The sequence below is a fragment of the Sceloporus occidentalis genome, unplaced genomic scaffold, assembly GCF_023333645.1.
Source record: "Sceloporus occidentalis isolate IW3139 unplaced genomic scaffold, rSceOcc1.0.p SCAF_8, whole genome shotgun sequence".
Taxonomy (NCBI): domain Eukaryota; kingdom Metazoa; phylum Chordata; class Lepidosauria; order Squamata; family Phrynosomatidae; genus Sceloporus; species Sceloporus occidentalis.
In genome coordinates this window covers 25,848,734-25,870,210 of record NW_028316988.1, presented here as the reverse complement: position 1 = coordinate 25,870,210, position 21,477 = coordinate 25,848,734, and the positions used below count along the sequence as shown (strand labels likewise).

At 45.4% G+C, this 21,477-nt stretch overlaps 1 protein-coding gene across 6 annotated transcripts in view; it reads right to left on the bottom strand.

Moving 5' to 3' along the window:
* NFIC (nuclear factor I C) overlaps window positions 1-21,477 on the bottom strand; it is an 84,041-nt gene that overhangs the window by 5,441 nt on the left and 57,123 nt on the right. For 2 of the 6 annotated variants that reach the window (XM_089535580.1, XM_089535577.1), the window contains exons 3-10: window positions 17,304-17,378; window positions 16,426-16,500; window positions 14,789-14,912; window positions 11,111-11,247; window positions 9,082-9,210; window positions 5,930-6,114; window positions 3,445-3,601; window positions 1,002-1,084 (exon numbers count right to left, since the gene is read on the bottom strand). In XM_089535580.1, coding sequence (XP_089391706.1) covers window positions 1,002-1,084; window positions 3,445-3,601; window positions 5,930-6,114; window positions 9,082-9,210; window positions 11,111-11,247; window positions 14,789-14,912; window positions 16,426-16,500; window positions 17,304-17,378 — 965 coding nt within the window. The remainder of the gene's footprint in view (window positions 1-1,001; window positions 1,085-3,444; window positions 3,602-5,929; window positions 6,115-9,081; window positions 9,211-11,110; window positions 11,248-14,788; window positions 14,913-16,425; window positions 16,501-17,303; window positions 17,379-21,477) is intronic. The other 4 variants (XM_089535578.1, XM_089535582.1, XM_089535583.1 and 1 more) reach the window with 4 other exon arrangements.

The window sequence follows — 21,477 nt, the reverse complement described above, 5'->3', positions numbered from 1 at the left end:
ATCAGAGCCAAGATGTGGAAACCAGGACACAAGGGGACTTTCATCTCAAAAATGGCGGGGGGGGGGGGGTTAAAGGGTATGGAAATGGTCAGAGAATGATGTCCAGGAATGGAGACTCCTTCTTCGGTGGCAGTCTAGCTCAAGTGAGGGACAAAACAATAATGGAAGGTAAGGCTGTGGCTGCTGTAGGGACATGTGCATCTAGTTGTTTTTGTGTGTTCAAGTCATTTCTGACTTACAGCGATCCAAAGACAAATAAATCACAGGGTTTTCATGGCAAGATTTGTTGGGGGGGGGGGGGTGAGGTTGCCTTTGCCTTCCTCTGATGCTGAGAGAGAGTGATCTGCCAAGGTTACCCAGTGGGTTTTTAAGGACGGATAGGAAATTTGAACCCTGGGTGACCATGGACAAGTCTCTAGTTGTTGTTGTGTGTCACCCTCAGCGGATGGCAATGGTAAACACCCTCTGAAGAAATTTGCCAAGAAAACTCTATGATAGTGTCGCCTTAGGGCCGCCATAAGTCGGAAATGACATGAAGGCACACGACAACAACTCCAGAGTTGTAGTCCAATGCTCAAACCATTACACCATGTGGACACTCTTGCAAACAGGCTTGCTGTCCTGCAAGGAGTTTCACCTCCCTCCGGTTGCATTTCAGGGTTTGAAATGTTGAGTTGAGCCTTGGAAGCATGCAGCAACAAAAGGTATTTTGGGATGGGGGGGGGGGGGCTGGCAAAGAAAAGGTGAAGAACTGCTGCTGTATACAATTGCTTGCGGGGAAGCACCATTATGGCTGGCCAAGAGATCTCCGCCACTGGTGGGTGGCCATAGCAATGGACTGGCTTGTCTTCCTGCCTCAGGCCACTACATTCTGATTCCTCTCTCTGTCCCCTTCTCTCTTTCCTCTCTCTTCCCTGTTCAGTTGCCCGCAACCAGGCATGGCTGGAGACAAGGTACCTTCATGGGTCTTCCATCTCCATCATGGACCAGCCAAGACTCACCTGCGCCTGATAGATGCTGCCTGGGTCTCGTGGTCCTAGTCCCACGAAGCGGTTCGCAGGGGGCGTGCCTGGGGCGGAGTAGGCTGGGGGTAAGTGGGGTTGGAAGAAGGGAGGAGAGGGAAGGAAGGAAAGTGGGAAAGGAAAGAAAGAAAAACACCACAAATTTAAACATGTTTGTACCTGAGAGGATACCTCTCTAGGAATCTCTAGGTTCTCCAGTGCAACTCTGTGGTCAACATCCAACAGACATTGACTACGGAATTGAGCTGGAGGAGCTACAAAGGCCTAGTAGAGTATTCTCTCTAGGAATTTCTAGGTCTTTCAGTGGGACTTTTAGTTAAAGTTGACCATAGAGTTGCACTGGAGGATCTAGATATTCCTAGTGAGAACATATCAGTCAAAGCCACAAAAGTCAAAACCACAAATATGGAGGGATGAGTGTATTATTATCATTAAGTATCATTATCAATATTACTATCATCATGCTTTCTCCCAAAATTGGGACTCAAAGCAGCTCATTGGTTAAAAGAATAATGCAGTTAAAAATTCACAAGAAGAAAGCATTTAAACAGAATTATACTATCGACTGAGTTTCCCATATCAGAAATTTGGGAAAGTATTTTGGATTTGGGGTTTATTTATTTATGGATTTTGGAATATTTTCATATACATAATGAGATATATCTTGGAAATGGGACCCAAGTCTAAGCATGAAATTCATTTATGCTTTCTATGCACCTTATACACATAGCCTGAAGGTAATTTGATACCCAATATTTTTAATCATTTTGCGCATGAAACAAAGTTTGTGTGCAATGAACTGTCAGAAAGCAAAAAGGTCACTGTCTTCTCAGTCACCTGTGAAAAAAGTTTTGGATTTTGTAGTATTTTAGATTTTAGAATTCCAGATAAGGGAAATTCAAACCTGCATTTACAATATTAATGACAGTATAAACAGTATACATCCAGTAAAAGAATCAAATGCAATTTAAAAGATTAAACAGCTCTTAAGATGCTTAAACATTTCCATTTTTGTTAGCTCTGAATGCTGTGTCTGTCTGGATTGCTATTGTGTGCGTATATGTGATTGTGCTCTGCATTTTTCTAGCTAAAACTCTCTTAATTCGCCCCGAACATGGAGTTTTCTTCAGTTATTACTGGTATATACAGGTGCAAATGGTCCTAAAGGTTACCCAGCCTCATACAAAAGCTAATTTCTCCAACAATTAAAACAACTTGTACTTGGTGGGGATATCCTTCACCAGTCCGCCATCTTTCTTTGGGCAACAACACTACAGCTTCATCCACACTACAGAAATAATCCATTTTGACACCACTTTAACTGCCATGGCTCAATGCTATGGAATTCTTGGAATCGTAATTTGGTGAGATATTTTGCTCCTCTGTCAGAGAAGTCTGGTGCCACAACAAATGACAAGTTCCAGATTTCCACAGCATTGAGCCATTGCAGTTAAAGTAGTGTAGAAGTGGATTACTTCTGCAGTGCGGACGCAGCCTACATGTATTAATAGCCAGGTTTTCTGTAACAGATTAAATACAGCCATACCCACAAACTCACAGACAAACACACACACATTCTTTACAAAGAGAATGCTGCTTCAGCACAGCAGACTTTCTTATAAGCAGAACTCCTTGCTTTAACACTTTGGAAGTAATTCATATCCTAGTAGACGTCTGTGTACCAGGGTTAATAGGTAACCAGAGTTTTTACGCTTTGTAAGTAAAGGGATTTTGTAGCACCTCTGAGACTAACTACGTGAAAGAAGTTGTAGCATTAGCTTTTGTAGACTCAGGTACTTCCTCCAATGCTTCCTTAGATACTCCCAAACATGCTACAAGATCCCTTTGCATATTGATATTCCAAACTATGTCTCTCAATTCTAGCCTTTTTGCAAGATTAATAATAACATTGTCCTTTCCTGTATCCCATTTTGGCAAGAGGCAGCATGGTGTAGATTTGAGTCCTGGACTAGGATTTCAGGAGACCATATTTTGAATCTCCACTCCATCATAAAAAGCCACTAGGTGACCCTGGACAAGTCACACTCTCTCAACCTCTAAGGAACACAATGGCAACCCTCCCCAGAATAAACCAGAGTGATATAGTGGGTTTGAGTGTTAGACTAGGACTTCAAGGGATTCGTATCACCACTCAATCATGAAAACCCACTGGGTGACATTGAGCACACACTCTCAGCTTCAAGGGAAGGCAATGGCAAGCCTCCTCTGAACAAATCTTGCTTAGAAAACCCCATGATTGGTTTGCCTTAGGGTCTTCCCTTCCCTGAAATAAAAGCAAAGCTACAAGGTGGCCTGAGTTTTCAAATCATGGTCAGAGAGTAAGGAAACTGGTGATGGATGGCAGGCAAGTGGCCATGTTGGGAGCAGGAAGGAGGGGATGTGGGTGGGTGGGCTTGCTTACTGGGAGACGTCGGCGAGGTGGTCCCTCCCTCGGAAGTTGTCGTGGTAGATTTGGTGTCAGGTGAGATGGCCAGGCGGGGCATGCCCGGGGGCGGCGGCGCCAACATCTGGGTGGGAAGGTAGTGCCCGGGTACCTTCACTTGACCACCTCCATTTAACTAGGGACACAATACAAAAAAGACAGAGCAAGCCGTTAGCACTGCCCACGGGAGCCGCATGCCCACCCGGGGGAACCTCCCCGCTTCAAAAGAGGGACGGTGGGCGGCATCACCGGGGAACGTGGAGAACCATGGCCAGCTCACCTGCCTCTGATCATGGGGTGTGTGAGTGTGTATGTTGTTTGTCTTCAACTATGGCAACTCTAAGGCGAACCTATCCTTGGCAAGTTTCTTCAGAGGTTGCCATTGCCCTCCTCTGAGGCTGAGAGGATGTGACTTGCTCAAGGCCACCTGGTGGGTTTCCTTGGCCGAGGGCTTTTGAATACCTTGCTCTGAAATACCAAGCCTTCAAGCCCTATGCTTTTAGCAATCCTGACACTCAAATGGGGTTGCCAACTTTTTAAAATAGGCTCCTCATCATTCGCACCTATGTGGTAAGCATGTACAATAAGATCCTCTCCATACTGAATACAGACCTTGCAAAACTCCCCAATTCTGTTTCCCACAGACATAAGTCTACTTACACTAGTGCAGTGATGGTGAACCTTTTAGATGCCGAGTGCCCAAATTGCAACCCAAAACCCACTTATTTATTGCAAAGTGCCATATCCCTCTGGCTTTCTAGTAACAAACTCTGGCAAACTCTGTGCTGGGGTGCCCACAGAGAGGGTTCTGAGTGCCACCTCTGGCACGCGTGCCATAGGTTCGCCATCACTGCACTAGTGGTTCTCAACCTTCCTAATCCTGCAACCCTTTAATACAGTTCCTCATGTTGCGGTGACTTCCACAGGTTGAGAACCGCTGACTTACACAGTCGTAAAGACAGTGCTGGTTATTTTGGACTGCCAATGTTTAAGGAGAAATCTGCCTGAAAATTTCAAGCCAATCCCTTAGCGTCTAACTCCAAATGAAGGCAGCCCTGTATTGGGTCACCTTCAGTTCTGTTTCCAGCCCAGAACTTCAGCTATACACAAGAAGGAAACTGTAGCACCAAAGGAAACTATTGCAAAGACTAACAAAGCTCAACCAGCTTCTACATTCAGAATACGTGCCTAAGGGGGTGGATGGTGCACCTCCTCGCTCCCTTTCTTACCCGTTGCCCTGCAGGTAGCCAAAGAGCATCAGAGGTAGCCTTTGATGGTAACCCCCGCCAGGAAGGTTGCAACCTCCCACTGAGGCAGAGGAGAAGAGAAGCAAGCTGTACATGAAACAGCCAGCCTGTGTTTGCGTGTGTGGGAAGGGAGCCGGTGGTTCTGGCCGCATGGGAAGGAGGTCGATGAAGAACCCATGAAGATGCGCCTGGCATCAAAGCAATGAAAAGACTCCCTGCCAGCTCTCTCCGTCTCCTCTTGCCCTTGATTTGCTCAGTTTGCAGTCTTAGCCAACTTCAACTTGGCTTTCAGGCCGGGAAGTGGGGGGCAACAGGTTGCAATTTCAGCAGTACTGGGTTTTTATGGGACTGGTGGCTTCCATGATTGTGGTACAGCAAGTCCGTTCTAGGTCTTATTATTGTTGCTGTTGTTGTTACTGTAACTGCTACCACTACTATTATCACTGCAACACATGATTAGAATATAACAATAAAAACAGAAGGCACTAGGGTTGTCACAAGCCATGAAATGTCTGCTCTCTCCACATCCCATAGATGAGGGAGGTCAGTTTAATCTCCTCTTCAATGCCTTCACTCCTGAACTAGCTTTTATTAGTTTAAAACTAAACAATAAATATATATTCTAGTCTTCATCGCTTTAGAGCAGCGATGCCCAACCTTTTGTCCTCCAGATGTTTTGGACTTCAGCTCTCAGGACTCCTGACCATTGGCTAAGCTGGCTGGGGCTTCTGGGAGTTGAAGTCCAAAACCTCTGGAGGACCAAAGTTTGGGAACCACTGCTTTAGAAAAACGTTACCTTCTTTCCTGAACTATAGTGGGCCCTTGGTATCGGCTGGGCTTTGGTTCCAGGATCGTCCATGGATACCAAAATCCATGGATGCTCAAGTTCCATTAAATACAGTTGCATCATAAAATGGTATCTTTTATATAAAAATGTCCTCATCACTTTAGAGAAAAGTTACCACCTTTCCAGAACTATCTTTTGCAGTTTCAAATAAAAAGAGGGAAAAGGTTCTAGTCCTCATGAAGAAATGGATCCAAAGGTCAGGGGAGGACTTGGTTCTGCAAGTGTTTGGAGGAGCCCGGTTAGACCACCCGGCAGTTTCCCAGGTATCCCACCCACTTTGAGAGGCTGGGTTGAGGTGGAAGGTCTCCTCCTGGAATCCCCTGGTGCACGAGGGGTGAAAATGGGAGACCCGCCTGTGGCACGTCCTTACCGGTCCCGGCTGTTGGTTGGACGGGTCGCAGGCCAACGAGACGAGGTCTTTCAAAGGATCCTGCGGGTTCAGATGAGGCGGGTACCTTATGGCTGTGTGCGGGAAGTAGGTGGTGGCCGTCTGGGGTAGGATCGATGTGGTGGGAAAGTGCAGTGCGGAAGAGGGGTGGGGGCTTCGGGCGATACCTGCAGGGGGCGAGAGAGACAGAAAGGAGACTGGGTGGCCTTCGGCACCAGCGCACACCCAGACCCTCCTGCTCCCGGGCTCCTCTGCAGAGAGACAACCGCCGGATCAGGGCAGGAGATCACCCTGCCTCCAGTGGTGCACCGTTCCTCCATCCTCCCCCGCAGATGCCACACAAAGTGCAACGAATAATGGCTTTGTACAGGACATCCCAGCCTCTCTCCATACCTATTCTTGGCAAGCCGGTCAGTCCCTTGCAAATTTCTGATCTGAATGAATTTTACACCTATGGGGTCATGTACACTGCCAGAATACTCCAGGCTGCCCCTGGTGAGTTCTGACCCTGAATTCCCTTCAGATCTCTCCCTTACTGCATGGGTTTTTGGTTCTCTTCCCCAGCATTGAAGGGCAGATGTGGTTAAATGCCTGTACTGCAGCCACTCACTCACAAACCATAAGGTTCCAAGTTCAATCCCAGCCAGGAGGCTCACATTCAACTCAGGCTTGTATCCTTCTGAGGTTGCTAAAATGAGTACCCAGATTGTTGGGGAAAATTAGCTTACACTTCGTAAACTGCTTAGGGAGTGCTTAAGTGCACTGATAAGCGGTATACAAATGTACTTGCCATTGTTATTGCTTGGCACCACTGCTGAGGTCAGAACAAGGCACCCAACCCTACTATTGATGCTAGGTGCCTTGTTCGGGCCACAGAACAATCTGCATCTGTAACAATGGCATAGGACAACTCTCAAGGACCACGAGTGAAAAGGCAGCCACTATTGTCACTGAAAATCCACAGCAAATGGTGAGCTATTTAACTACAGGTTAGGGGGAAGACTCTCCAAATAAGGTGTCATGAAGACAGTCCAGACCTGATTTGGGGTTTTGGATCTGCATCGCATAAGCAGGATGCAGCCAGCCCGGGAGATCATTTGGGATAAATCGCCCGCACAGATAAGGTCTATGTCCCCAGGATTTCTGAGCCAGAATACCCAGTGTCTTGGGGAATTATAGGATTTGTAGTCCCTATTTCCACTCAATATGAGATGCCTGGCCTGGACATTAGGGGTCTCACTGCCACCAACACAGACCCTGTGGGGACCACTATCTTTGGCACCAAGACAACTTTCCTCTTCCAGTTTCCCAAAGTCTTGGCATCTTTCTGCTGATGATAGGTATGTTGATGGCACCTCCCCTTCTTTACCCCGACAGGTTCACCATGAAAACTGGGATTTATATTTCTAATGTATATTCAAGCAGCTTGCTAACATTTCTTGAGCAGAATGTTTCCTTACATTTTCCAGCAAGTGGTTCTACTCCCCCCTCTAATGTTACAAACCTATGGCTTTTTAAAAAATTGGGCAAAGGAGCAACCCCAAAGCTTAAAAAAGTTACTCTTCAATGTATGGCTCCCTGAATCGCCTAGCCATCTTGACCACCTGGATTCTAGAAACCATTCTACAGGTTGCATCCACACTGAAGAAATAACCTGGTTTGGCACTGCTTTAACTGCCCTAGCTCAAGGCTATGGAATTCTGGGAGTTGGAGTTTGTTGTGGGGCCCAGAGCATGCAAGCATTTTCAGTTTCAAAGCCATCCACATTTTTGCCACAGTCAGTGTTTTCAAACCATGTTTTGTTTTGGTAAACCACAGAAGTATTTGCGTACTTCAAAATTCAGATTCAGAGTGTAGCGGAAACAAACTCCCCCCCCCCCCCCCTTAGAAAACAATAGCTGAACAGATATGAAAATATAACTGAGTTCCTTCTTGCACCAGATCATACAGCAGCCTTTTTCAACTAAATTTCCTCCAGTTGTGTTAGACCACAACTTTTAAAATCATCCTCAGGGGCTTCCAGGTTGAAATAGTGTTGCGTGGTTGGGTCCCTTCCAAGTGCCGGCAAAGGGACCAACGTTGGATGTAGCGCTGGGCTGATTTGGGATAGTTAAACCAGTATAAATTTCTTCCTGGGCATGGGAACCTCACAGAAGTACCCACAAGAGTCTGTTGCCCATTTCCAGCAATAAGAGTGGTGTAAATCATTGTCACCTTCTTGTGGGCAGAATGGAGGGATTCCATCACTCTCTGCCATATCCAGCCACTGAAAATGGACAAAAGCACTGCGCATTCAGCTTTCAATATCAATAACTACCAGCATGGCTTGGGGAAAGGTACCACAATAAGCCATACCAGTTTGTTTTAGTTCTACCTGTGTGAGTGTTGTTGTTTTTTAAAAGTAATTCGTACTTAGTTTTTTGTGGGGTTTTCGGGCTACGTGGTGATGTTATAGAAGAGTTTATTCCTGACGTTTCACCAGCAGCTATGGCTGGCATCTTCAGAGAAATCATCTAATTCATGCTTAAATCTAAGGTCTGACATTTTTCAGTCACAAAGAATGAAGACACATCATAAACAGAGAGAAAGTGAGAGAAGGCAGACATAATATTGTAAACCGCTTTGGGAGTGCTTAAGTGCCCTGATAACGGTATAGAAATGTACTTGCTACTTGTTACTACTATAAAAGTGTGTCCGTATCACCTGTGTTTATCCAGCTTCACCCCATTTCAACAACTAAAGCTACACACCTAAACAACAGCACACTGGGTGGCCTCTTTTAAAGATGTGTGCTCATGTGTCCATGCGTATTCATTTTCTTTTTTAAACATTCCCCCCCCCCACCACCAAATTTCAAATTATTGGAGAGATTGGAGTTGGGAGTTTCCTCTGTGATGTCAGTCTATCCTGGTCATATAGCCATTTTCTCTCTCATAAAAACACTTCTATTTCAGGAAGTTTCAGAACAATAGCACCGGACGTGTGAAAATTGGGAACGCACGCACATGTCGCAGGGGACAGACTTGTAGTGAAACGGTCTCAGGGATCTCCAGCCTCATCCTCCAATGTGGCTTTGCCTAACGTAAGTCGAGAGAGACTTCTTTCCCAGCCCTCCCCGGAGACAGCGGACATACCACTATGTACGGCGATGACAGGACGGTGATGTTGTGTGAAGCTGCTCAGCCGAGGTGAAGTGTCCTGCGGAGACGGGCTGTTGAAGGGAGACTTGTCCATTTCTGTCTTTTTCACAGTCGGGGAGATGCCTGGAGAAGAGTTGGAAGAGGAGGGATGTTACTGTGCCATCCAGGTGCATGGTAACTGGGCAATAGTGGGCTCTCCCTACTGTCTTATGTGTCCCTATAAGAAACCCTACAACTGGCGCGTGTTATTTGTGACCTTGGTTTTCAGAGACTGTGCCCCAAGGAAAAGTCCATCCATTCCTTTATTGTTATCCTGCCTTTCTCCCAGAGTGGAACTCAGACAGGTTACAAAAGAGCAGCAAATACTAATATAAATACAGACAGTGGACTCATCCCATCTGGTTCTGGGGGGCCCTGTGGATGATTTTAAAAAAAGGACTGTCATGCCCCATATTATTGAATGGCAGTGATGTACACATGGATGCACCAGCACATGTGCACTGCCATTGAATAATGTGGGGTTTGACCATCTGAGAGTGGTCAAATCTGTGGACCGCCAGCCCGATGTTATGGAAGGTCCTCTGTGTAGTTAAAAAATATACAAAATTAAGGTTTAAAAAGTATTTAACAACAACAGAAATAAAATCATGTAAGTTCTCACTTTAAAACAAGTGAGGGAGAGAGAGAGGAAGGAGAAAGAGAATGGGAAGGGAGGGCAGGAGGGAAAGAAGGAAGGAGGGAGAGAACTAAAAAGAGGGAAAGAAGGAGCAAAGAGAAAGAGGAGAGAGGAAGGAAGGAAGGAGAAAGAGAGAGGGAAGGAAGGAAGGAAGGAAGGAAGGAAGGAAGGAAGGAAGGAAGGGAGGGGGCTGGGGCATGGGGCTATGAGAGTTAATCCTATCCACCCCCCATTCCCTCCATTTATCTGGGCCAGTTGGTTTAGGCGGTGCCACTAAAGGGTTTAGTCCTTTCTCAGACGCTCATTTAGAAGGATTTTACAGAACATCCAGTACAAGGATTGAACTAAACCGCTTCTCGCAAAGCATCTGAACCACGTCTGCAGTCAGGGAAGGAATAGGGACCGGGTGAGGAAGGGGACTTTCTTTGATTTTGCCCGTGATACTATCCTGGTGGATGCGGGTTTCCAGGAAGATATTCCCAAATCAGAAAACGGAAGGAATGAGAATAAAAAAAGGAAAAGGATGAATAATAACCACAATTGCAATTAAACGTGTGCCTTTTTTGATTGACTCTAAAGGCCTCTTGATTCATCAGGCCACTTTTGTGGGGATGAGAAGAAAGTAATACCACTGGCTATAAAATTGGCAATTGGCAATCACCATCTTAAAAGAGGCATCCTCTGCATTTTCATGGACCATGGGAAAAGTGGGGAGCAGCATGCCTCTTATGGGAGCTTGCCTCCTTTAAGGGGAAACTGTGACCTTTTAGGTTTTGTTGGATTCCAGTTCCCATTCACCTCAGCAATGGTAAGGGATGGTGAGAGTTGTTATCTTAGCAATGTTTCAACAGAACCATGTCTGGGACATAAATCCTTGACTATTTGCATGAATAACTACAGTAGTTTCTTCTGGTATTCTGGGGTTTGTAGTTTAGTGAGGCCAAAGAGCTCTTTAGCTGAAACTTATAAATCCCTCTCCCTAAACTGCAAATCCCAGCATACTACAGGAGGCAGCCATAGCAGTTAGTGGAAGAATAGCACGATTGCAGCATAGTGTGATACTGCAAAGTATATATGGAAACAGCCAACTAGAGAAGAACGTAGTCTCCTGTGTGTGTATTGTTTGGTGGGTACCAGGCATCAGTCCAACACAGCACAAATGCATCAGTTTTCAATACATCAGTATAAAAAGAAAGTATACCATGTATATATGTGCACACTATTTGCAATCTGGAAGAAAACATCCAGGCAGTTGAGAGGGAAGAGTTGTGTGCTGTGTAGGCAAGAACTGACTCCATTTGACAAACTCAACTTACTCCAAAGTTGCTTGGCTTTGAGAAGGCTTACCCCCTTGCTTACCCCCTTCCATGTCTTCTGTCCAGTTGCGGCTGCTACTCGTTGGAGAACTTGGTGATGCATAGTATTCACCCCCTGGGCTGGCATCTAGGTCGTCCTCCATGGAACCTGACTTATGCCGTTTACTCCTTAGGTGAGAGAAAAGTAAAACGGAAAGTTTGGTCAGTGCCTACCTCAATACAAGAACGTTGGGTTAATTGAAACCTTCTTAACCTCCTTTGTACCCATTGAACCCTTTGAATGAAAACAGTGGACTCGCCTCCTGGGGGAAATGCTGACAAGTGCAAAGCTAAGAGTAAAGGGAGAGATGCCGATGTTGTCATGTGCCTTTAAATCGTTTCCAACCTATGGCTACCCTAAGGCTACCCTATCTTGGGGTTTCCTTGGACAGATTTCTTCAGAGGGAGTTTGCCATGGCCATCGTCTGAGGCTGAGAAAAGGGGACTTGCCCAAGTTCACCCAATGGGTTGACATGGCTGAACTTGGATTTGAACCCTGATCTGCAGACTCATGGTCCAATGCTCAAACCACTACAACATGCTGGCTCACTTTTAATGGGAAAGACACTAAACAGCATTAGTCTCCGGTTCAAAGAGGATGGACAAAGAAAGATTGTACCACTCCCAAGAGGTTACTAAATAGGAGATGCTGACCTAAGTAGGCACCTGGGGTCTTGTAACAACTGCCTATAAATCTAGCCACTCCTTGGCCTCTTGTTGCTTTCAACCCTCCTTTCTTGGACTAGCAGTACTTTCCGGGGTGTGTTTTTGACCTCGGACTAGCTATGAATTATGACTTTATTTTAGTTTTAATAACTATCTGTTTTGATATTGTAATAATTTAACTCCTTTTTAATGTATTATTTTCTATGTTTTTAATTGTACTGTTTTTAATGTTGTGAAGCCCCTCTGAGTCCTAGTACTGGGAAAAGAGGATACAAATAAATATAATAACAATCATCATCATCATCATCATCATAAGTATTAACTTCCCAAATGACCTCTGGACCGGCTGATGACCACGCTTTTGCTTCTCCCTTCATCTGCTGGATAATCTGTGACTGATCTGGACTGAATGAACTACTCAACAGCTCTTGTAGTCAAAGTACCTGATTCCTAGGATTGGAGCATAAGACACTTTCATCCTCAGAGGCTGGCACAGACAAAACCCCTGTGAGCAAATCTTGCTGGGAAAACCCTGTGACAGATTCACCTTAGGGTCACCATACGTTGGAAACAACTTGAGGACAGGCAACAACAACAATAATAACAAAAGTGCAGTCCCACATATCTATATTGAGACACTTATAGTCTCTGATCTTGAAGGCAATCAATAGCCATCGTGGCTACTAGCCATTAATGGCTAAAATCCAATTGTGACACACTGCAGAAATAATCCAGTTTGAAATTGCTTTAACTGCCCTGAGTCAATGCTAGGGAATTCTGGGAACTGTAGTTTTGTGAGACATTTAGCCTTCTCTGCCAGTCAGCTCTGGCACCACACCAAACTACAGTTCCCAGGATTTCCTAGCATTGAGCCAGGGCAGTTAAAGCGAGTCAAACTCAATTATTTCTGCAATGTATTTTGGTTCCAAGACTAGGACTTTCTTCTACACCTCTTCCCTCTTCCCTAGGACTTTCTTCTACACCTCTTCCCTCTGCATCTCCTCAAAATGGCACAAGAAAACATTCTTAATCTTCCACCACCAAATAGCAAGGGAGTGGGGACTAACTGCATTAAAATGCATTAAAACCGGTGCGCTAAAATGCATTAAAAATGGTCCATTAAAATGCATTGAAACGGTGTGAAACACTGCTATGTGCTGACTACTCCCAACAAGCATGAAATGTGACGTAATTAAATATAACATGTTATTTCCCGGTTCTTCAGTTTTCTGCAAGCAGGAAGGTGGCATGATAGGACTTTAAGGAACTGGGGAAGGGGAATCATGTGCTCAGACTTTAAGAGCCCTGAGAATTTGGCATGGTTTTGGCAAGTCACAGTCCAAAGAGTGAGCAACGCTCTTCCTGAGCTCTGCTTCAACTCTGCCAGCGCTGCCCTAGGGCCTGGATTTTTATCGCCTTGGACTTGTGAGTCACCATCTGGCCAGTTCTCCAGAATGAGATGGTGATTTTGGGTTCTGGTCATAAGACGTAGGAGTGAGCTGGAGGTCACATCCATCCTGAGAAATGACTGAAGGGGGCAGAGCCCTGGGATATGCAGGGTGATTTCCAAAAAAAAGTTAATATCACTTTTCTCAAGCCAAGATAGTGAATCATTTGTCAATGATATCACTTCTCAAATGGACTCTGGGGCCTAATGAGGCATTGGAGAACTAGGACATCACTAATCTTTCTATGAGAGCCAGCATAGTGGATAGTGGTTTGAGCGTTGGGCTCCACCTGCATCCACACTGCAGAAATAATCTAGTTTGACACCACTTTAACTGCCACGGCTCAATGCCATGGAATTCTGGGAGCTACTTTTGGGAGATATTTCGCCTTCTCTGTCAGAGAGCTCTGGTGCCACAAGAAACACAATTCCCAGAAATATTAAGCCAGGGCAGTTAATGTGGTGTCACATGATTATTTCTGCAGTGCAGATGCAAACTATGAGCCTGGAAGCCAGGGTTCGATTCCCTGCTTGGCCATGGAAACTCATTGGGTGACCTAGGGTGAATCACACACTCTCAGTCCTTAGAGTCACCTTAAGTTGGAAACAACTTGAAGGCACACAACAATTGCCTTTCCATAAATACTCTCAATTCTGGGTCTGTAATAGGGAAGGAAAAAGATTTTAAAAGATTTGGGGGGGGGGGGGACATTGAAAATACGTGTAGCGGGAAATTTCAGAGTGAAGAATCCAGAACTGATGAGATTTTTCACAGTACAAGACTTATTTTATGCAAAATACACACACTGGGTTTGTTTGTTTTGTGCAGAAAAGAGCATTCTCTGTGTGAGAAGCATTACTTTCAGTGATGTTCAAACCATTACACCACCCTGGCTCTCTTGACAAACATAGACATTAATAAAAATCTATGGGGCTCAACAGACGGGCAGCTCCGTGCTGCCCATCTTTGCCCTGAGTCGGGGCTGCAGCAGCCACATGCTGCAGCACCAATGCACCACCAAAAAGAAGCTGCCTAGAGCAAACAGGAAGGGGCGCCGCCATGACTCCTGATAGCGACATCCGTACGCGTTGTGTACGTAATCATGGCACCCCGTGTGGATGGGAGGCCGCCGTGATGCCAGTGTCCGTATGAACTAGGGTTTGGGAGCATGTGGTTGCTGCATGCTCCCAAACCCTAGAATCAGCGCCTGCACACTGCTTCCCACCCATTTACACCGGGCCTATATTTCCCTATCTGGAAATATCATTGATTATTTTCAGCTGTGGAAGAACACATATTCACGTCACTATGGGATGTGTGTTTTTTGTCAGATGTGGTTTTACAACAGTTGCGAAGCAGAACGATATAATAAAATACTATCCACATATGCTCAGAGTCAATCATGGCTCTGGGAACCTCTGGGCTAAAATGTTGGATTCATGAAGAATGACTTCTGGAGCACAGTGGGAAGTGAGACCTCCAGCCCCAGAACACAGCAGCTGAAACTTTAGAGGGCCTTGGAAGTCAATGCACCCTTTTGCCACATTCGGACTCACCCACTGGAGGAAGTGCTGGGAAGCGTCCGCCTCATCCCCGTACTTGAGGGGTTCAGGTCATAGGCTAGGTGTCCCTGCAACTCTCCCAAGGAGAAATTTGGCCCTGTCCCCGTCACCACCGGCGCTGAAGCAAAGAAAGAGAAAAGGACATTAGCAGCAGTTCAGTTTGTAAAGTAAGAGGGAATGGACTTTGTGTGAAGAGCTTGCAGGTAACTACAATCCTCCCTCTATTCTTGCGGTTTTGAAACTTGTGTCCCTCTCTTATGCATGAGGGACGAACAGAGGGGGAAACAACGGGGTGCATGCCCGAGGCGCATGTCTGTGCACTCCTGCAGCCAAGCGCCAATATTCAAGCCAATAGGGCTTGAACATAAGTGAAATTCCGTTTTCGTGAGGGGGTCCAGACCGGATCCTCTGCGAAAATGGAGGGATGACTGTAGTTTCTTACAATTAATTCCTTCCCGCCAGTAATAACTAAGATTAAGACTGCAGTGCAATAAGTGCTGACTTCATCCCTTCCACAGCATTACTTTTACAATTCTAAGTTTAGAATATAAAAAGGATTGTGCTACCAAAGTACTGTTTAATTCAGCTTTCTGTTTTCACGGTTGTCAGTATATGGGAAACCTTACTGGTAGGATATGAATGCAACCACACCCTCCATCTCCGTTTTTCACATTCTGCTACACAGAAGTATATTCGCTTCTGATACTGGAAAAATATACAACGCAATCTTTATATCCATGGGACCAGTACCTGTGGTTTCAATTATGTAAAAAAAAAAAAGTTCTCTCTAGGCATTTTCTTGGTCCTCCAGAATGATTCTACGGTCAGATTCCAGTGGAAGTTGACCACAGAGTTGTGTTGGAAACCCTAAAAATGCCTAGAGAGGTGTTCTTTCTAGGAATCTATTGGTCCTCCAGGGCATCTCTATGGTCAACTTGCTCCAGAAGTCATTTATTTAAAAAGTTTCACTGTTATCCATGGTTTTGCATTTCCATAGTAAGTCTAGGAACATATCCCCTGAGGATAGGGGGGTCCAACTGAATAGCCATGGTAACATGTAGTCAGTAATAGACCCATCCTCCATGACTTTCTCTAACACCCTTTTAAAGCCATCCAAGTTGGCAGCCGTCCCCACATCTAGTGGCAGAAAATTCCACAGTTCAACTACCTGTAACTGTGACAGCCTCACTGAATGGTGCAAAGACAGTCGCATCAGGTTTAAGTGTTGGCTTATGATGCATTTTGTGCTTTGTTGTAGGGATTGAGATAATGACAAGGTGGAAAAGATGAGAGTATGTTTTGTTATCATTGTTCAGTGGGTTGTTGCACTCAGATGGTTTAAAGCACCATTACTATCCCTGTTACTCCTGAAAGATGCCCATCTAACCTCTGTTTAAGGAACTTAAAGATGGAGCATCCATAACCCTTCAAGGTAGTCTATTGCAATGTCAAACAGCTCTTGCAGCCAATAGGTTCTTCCTACTGTTTAGGTGGAATCTCTTTTCTTGTTCTTTGAGGTTGTCCTACCTGTGTGCCCCATAAAACCATCCACCTGCGCCGCAGGATATGCCAGCGGGTCTTAGGCAAGAAGCAAAAAAGAAGAGAGAAAGAAACAACTAGGGGCTACTCACTCCGGGAAACTTGGATGAGCTCTGTGACACTGAACACACCCGACGTGACAAAATTCTCCTGGAAATCCGTCGCGTCTGCAAAGAAAATTTTCGCACACATTCAGAATCGACACCAAAGTCCTGAATTTCTCAACTTTGTGCATGTTAGGCAGGTCATTCTTCTCTTAAAAAAATTCTCAAAGGAAGCAATGAGCACTTTTAGCAATTTTCTTCCTACTGAGAAAAATTTGCAATACAGGACTTATTCTGTGCACATTTTGCACATGGTTCTTTTTCATAGAAAAGAGCATCTTCTACGTGGGAAGCAGCAGTTTCTTTGGGGAAGTTACTACTTCTGTAATAGTATTGTTGTTTAGCCCGAAAAAGCTGGTTTTGTGCAAAATGATCACGTATGAATTTTGCGCAGAATAAGCTCAATTACACAGTTTTCTGCACAGGAATGGTTCCTTTCTTTGCAAAACAACCCGATACCAATTCTGTGCAGAATAAGTCCCAAATTTCAGAGATTCTTGTCAGTTCAGGAGTCTTCTTGTCAGAGTTCCTTGGCTTTTGAGAAATATGTTTTTCGACTATTTTCTGAATGTTGTGATGGCGAAGCTTGGCTGAGACTAAGAAGACCAGACAAGAGGTGGGTGGGCTAGCTATTCGCCTAGCAAGTACAAACTGGGTTCATTGAGATGATAGTTGGAAACAAATATATCTTATCATCGTTGAGGGGCTGAGGAATATGTGGGACTTCCACACCCCCAAACTGGGTTCAAGCAGGCCACTTATGGCCCACTGGCTCCACATACATCGTCCCTGTTTTGCACAAAGTGATGCATATCTTTTCCCCATCTGCGCCCCTGTTTGGCTTCAGACATCCCTTTCTTGCTTACCCAGCATGATGATTGGTTTGCTGTCCTCTTGGTCGGAACCGATTCCCGTCCTTGGACTGCTGCTTTGATCTGAATCTGAAAAGAAGCAAGCCCATGGTTTAGGACTATAGACAACTTGGGTGTGCGCTAACACAATTTGTTTCTTCTCTTTCAAAACATTTTCCAGTGCTGCCGACTAGTCTGACCCTGGCAGCCCTATTTGCATCTCTGCTTAACAAACTGATGGCAAAATTTCACAGAATGTTCATTAAGTTGAGAAATCCTTTGGTGAAAGGGATACGTTTGATTCAGGGTGCATCTACCCTGCAGGAATCATGCAGTTTGACACCATTTAAGGTGCAGTGGCTCCATCCTAAAGAATCCTGGGATCTGTAGTTTGGTAAGGAACCAGCACTCTTTGGAAGACCCTGGAAAAACTAAAAATCCCAGGATTCCATGGGATGGAGCTACAGCAGTTAAAGTGGTGTAAAACTGCAGAATTATTTCACACTTAATGCAGTTTGGCACCACTTTAACTAACACAGCTCAATGACTATGGGATTCTGGAATTTGTAGTTTTGTGAGATATTTAGCTTTCTCTGTCAGAGAGCTCTGGTGTCACTGCAAAGTACAAATCCCAGGATTCCATAGGATTAACGGCATTAATTATGTAGTGTGGCAGTAGCCTTAGAGACAACACAGTCTCCATTGCTCACTGCTTTTGGAGACAAGGTAATGAACATTTTATCTAGTCTTATCCAGAAAGTGGATGCAAAGCAGAGCTGAGGGGGAGTCCTGGCACCCCAATAACTGAGAGGAAGCTAAATGAGTAAATCCACAGATGCACACTGGAATAGGAGACTCCAAAGATATAGCCATGTTAATCTGTAAAAATCAGCATGTGATAGATCTTGTAGTACCTTCGAGACTAACTTAGAGACCAAATGCACCTGAGAAAGTAGACTTCAGTCTATGAAAGCTCATGCTGCCAACTTCTTTCTTTCAGTGAGTTTCAAAAGTGCTAGAGATCTCTTTGCACCTTGGAGTGTTTTTGCAAAGTCGCAGCAAGAACTGAATGAAATTTGTACCAAGCTGCTGAAAGTTGTAGCAACAACTAGGCAAGGAGGAGAGGAAAGATGTGCAGGCTTTGTGAGCCACAGCAACAAACCCTGCACATGGTAAGAAGTCATTGCTCTCCAAAACCTTTTCCTCTTGCCCAGTACTAAGCCTCTGAAAAGTGGAGAGCCTGCGCCCTCATCTCCCCTTTGGAGAAGACCCATGAAAACTGGGATCTCATGGCCTGGCTTGGAGATCTGGCAACCCTGGTTGGGCCTTTCGGGAAAGGGCCTTGCAATGTGGAGAGACCAAAGCTGTTGGGAAAGGAAAGGCCACTGCAGCACTTGTCCTTCTCCTCCTCCTCCTCTCTTCTTCTCTTTCTCTCCACCTCCCTCCTTTCTTTTCCTCATCAGGAACACAACTCACGCCTCACGCGGGCTGCAGCCCAGAACGCCTCGTTCTCCGCTTTCCATCTTATCTAAAAATAATCAGGCTCTTTGGGCAGGCGGTGCAGACGCTGAGCTCAGCATTATAGGTTCCTACCAGCATCCGGGATTAGCCAACCTCCACCTCCCCCTTCTCTCTCCAGCCAGGCTCTACAATTTCTACACATACACACACATACACACACCTCTCACTCTCTTCTGCAGCAGCCCTTGGCTGGAATCCACACGTCCCCGGGTATCCTTGATGCAGGAACATTTTTCAAGATGGTCTTTCTCAAACTGGGACTCGGCACATGTACGTTGCGGGGGGATGCACCAATGCAGAGTTTGGGAGGCCCGTGTTTGGAGGCACAAGAGTCCTCCGCCAGTTCCCATACACCCCCAGTTTATTTTTTAAAAGTATAATTCTTTGAAATCCCCCCTGAAAAAACCCAACACAGAATACTCTCTAAGCCAGCGGTTTTCAACCTGTGGGTCACAACTCCTTTGGGGTTGAATGACCCTTTCACAGGGGTCGCCTAAGACCATCAGAAAACACATATTTCCAATGGTCTTAGGAACCAAGACACCACTCCTCTGTAGTTGGGGGTCATCACAACATGAGGAACTGTAGTAAAGGGTTGCGGCATTAGGAAGGTTGAGAACCGCTGCTCTAAACACAAGAAAGTATGCGTAGAGATTCCCCTTTCACCCTCGCCGCCTTCCAAGGATGAAGTATGTATGTATACCCATGGCATAGGTTATGGAGTCAAAAAGGTATGCCGTGACGTGAAATCTCAGCTGCTGTTTCTTGCAGCAGATTTTTGATATAGAGATCAAGGGCTTCCCCAGAAAAAAGTGAATTTTTCATATAAAAAGCAGGAATTGGGGGGGGGGGAATATGGGAGCACCTTTAAGACTGTGTTTTTTAAATTTTTGCATGAACTTTTGTGGCTATAAAGCCACTTTTTCGAATACAGTACCATGCCTCGGGTATATAGCATACATACAGCTGTGGGAGTGGGATAGAATGTAAAATTGCATTTTAATCTTGGTATTTTGAGGATATTTGACATTTTTTAAAAATCATTATAAGCCTCTTTCGGTCCCAATCTGGGAGGAAAGGTGAGACAGAAATAAATATATATAACAACAGCTGCAGGTGTCCCAGTTGTCACCTGTGAAATGTTGGAGTATATGAAATGATGACGATGACGATGATACTACAGTACAGTGTCAGTCTTGATCTCCTGGTGCAATGGAGAGATGGTTTCTAACTGGGCTCTATTAACTCAGCAAGGGAAAAGGAGAGGGCAGAATCTTGCCCTTCCCAGTAGCCTCAGGCAAAAGCAAACTACTGCAGTCTCTCCTCATTTGTCTGCTTGTCCTCATTAATAAAGTTTGCCATCTTTATGTTGCTTGGACACATACGCCCTCTGAAATGTTGGAGGCTATTTGGAAAGCCAGTTTGGCGTACTGGTTTGAGTGTTGGACAATGACTCTGGAGACCAGGGTTTGATTCCCAGCCATGGAAACCCAGTGGGTGACCTTGGGCAAGTCACATTCTCTCAGCCTCGGGGGAAGGCAATGGCAAACCTCCTCTGAACAAATCTTTCTAGGAAAATCCCACGATAGGTAAATCAGGAATGACTTGAAGGCAGACACCATCACCACACACCTGGGCTTGGACACATCCAAACATATCTGTTTCTCAAATCAACCCCCAGGATGCTTTGGGGAATTCGTCTATTTGTTACGAGGTGCAATGGGTTCTCCTGCAAGCAACAAGCATAGGCAGGACTGGGTGGGGTCAACCTGGCTATAATTGATGCCAACGGGACTCGTGAAGCTACAGACGACGAAAGAGACTCCCCTTGGCTCAGCAAGTTCTCCGGCTCTTCCTTAAAATCTGGCCTGCTCTTTCTCTCCGTCACAGCCTATGCTCAGCCTCGGCGACTGGGCCTCGGCCAAGCCTTTCCTTGCCAAATACTTTTCTCCAATCATCTTCCATCTCGCTCCCTCGCTCTCTCTCTCACTCTTTCTTTCTTCCTTGCACCCATCCTGCCTCTCTTGGGCATGTCTCCCTGCGCCACTATTGCCTTCCCTTTCCTCCTGCCAGCCCTTGGCTTTCTGTTTCATGGCTTCTGGCTGACAGTCATGATCCATGATGCCTTTGGTGATGAGAATCTAGATATTGGGAGGAAGATCCAAATCTAAGAGGATCCAAGCCACTGCAGTCAAAACGCAAGAACTCCAGGTCTGGCCAGTATTGATTTTCACATTCCATCATTTGCTCGCCATCACAAAAGATTACTTTTGGAAAGGGATACCACTTTAAATAATAATAAAAAATTGCTTGCCTGTAGGAAAGGCTTCCTGGCAAAAGGTTTCTATTATACATATATAGATGACAAAAGTGTGCATTCTCTGTGAAGGCAATATATTCAAAGTCACACCAAGGGTGGGAGAGGAACCAAAAGCCAAAGAGCCGCAGAACACCTGGGGAATATTTTGGAGAGCGCACCTCCTGGACGAGCATCATGGAGTAGGGGGGAGACGGCCATTTTGTGTGCATTCCTTCTCCCCCCCCCTCGATTTTTTCTGTCTGCCAATAATACTCCCCCGTGCGGCCATTTTGTGCTGAGTTTGGAACTCGGGTGAGAGGAACAACCAAATGGATCCTGCAGCCTTGCAAGGAGAGAGGAAAAACCTTC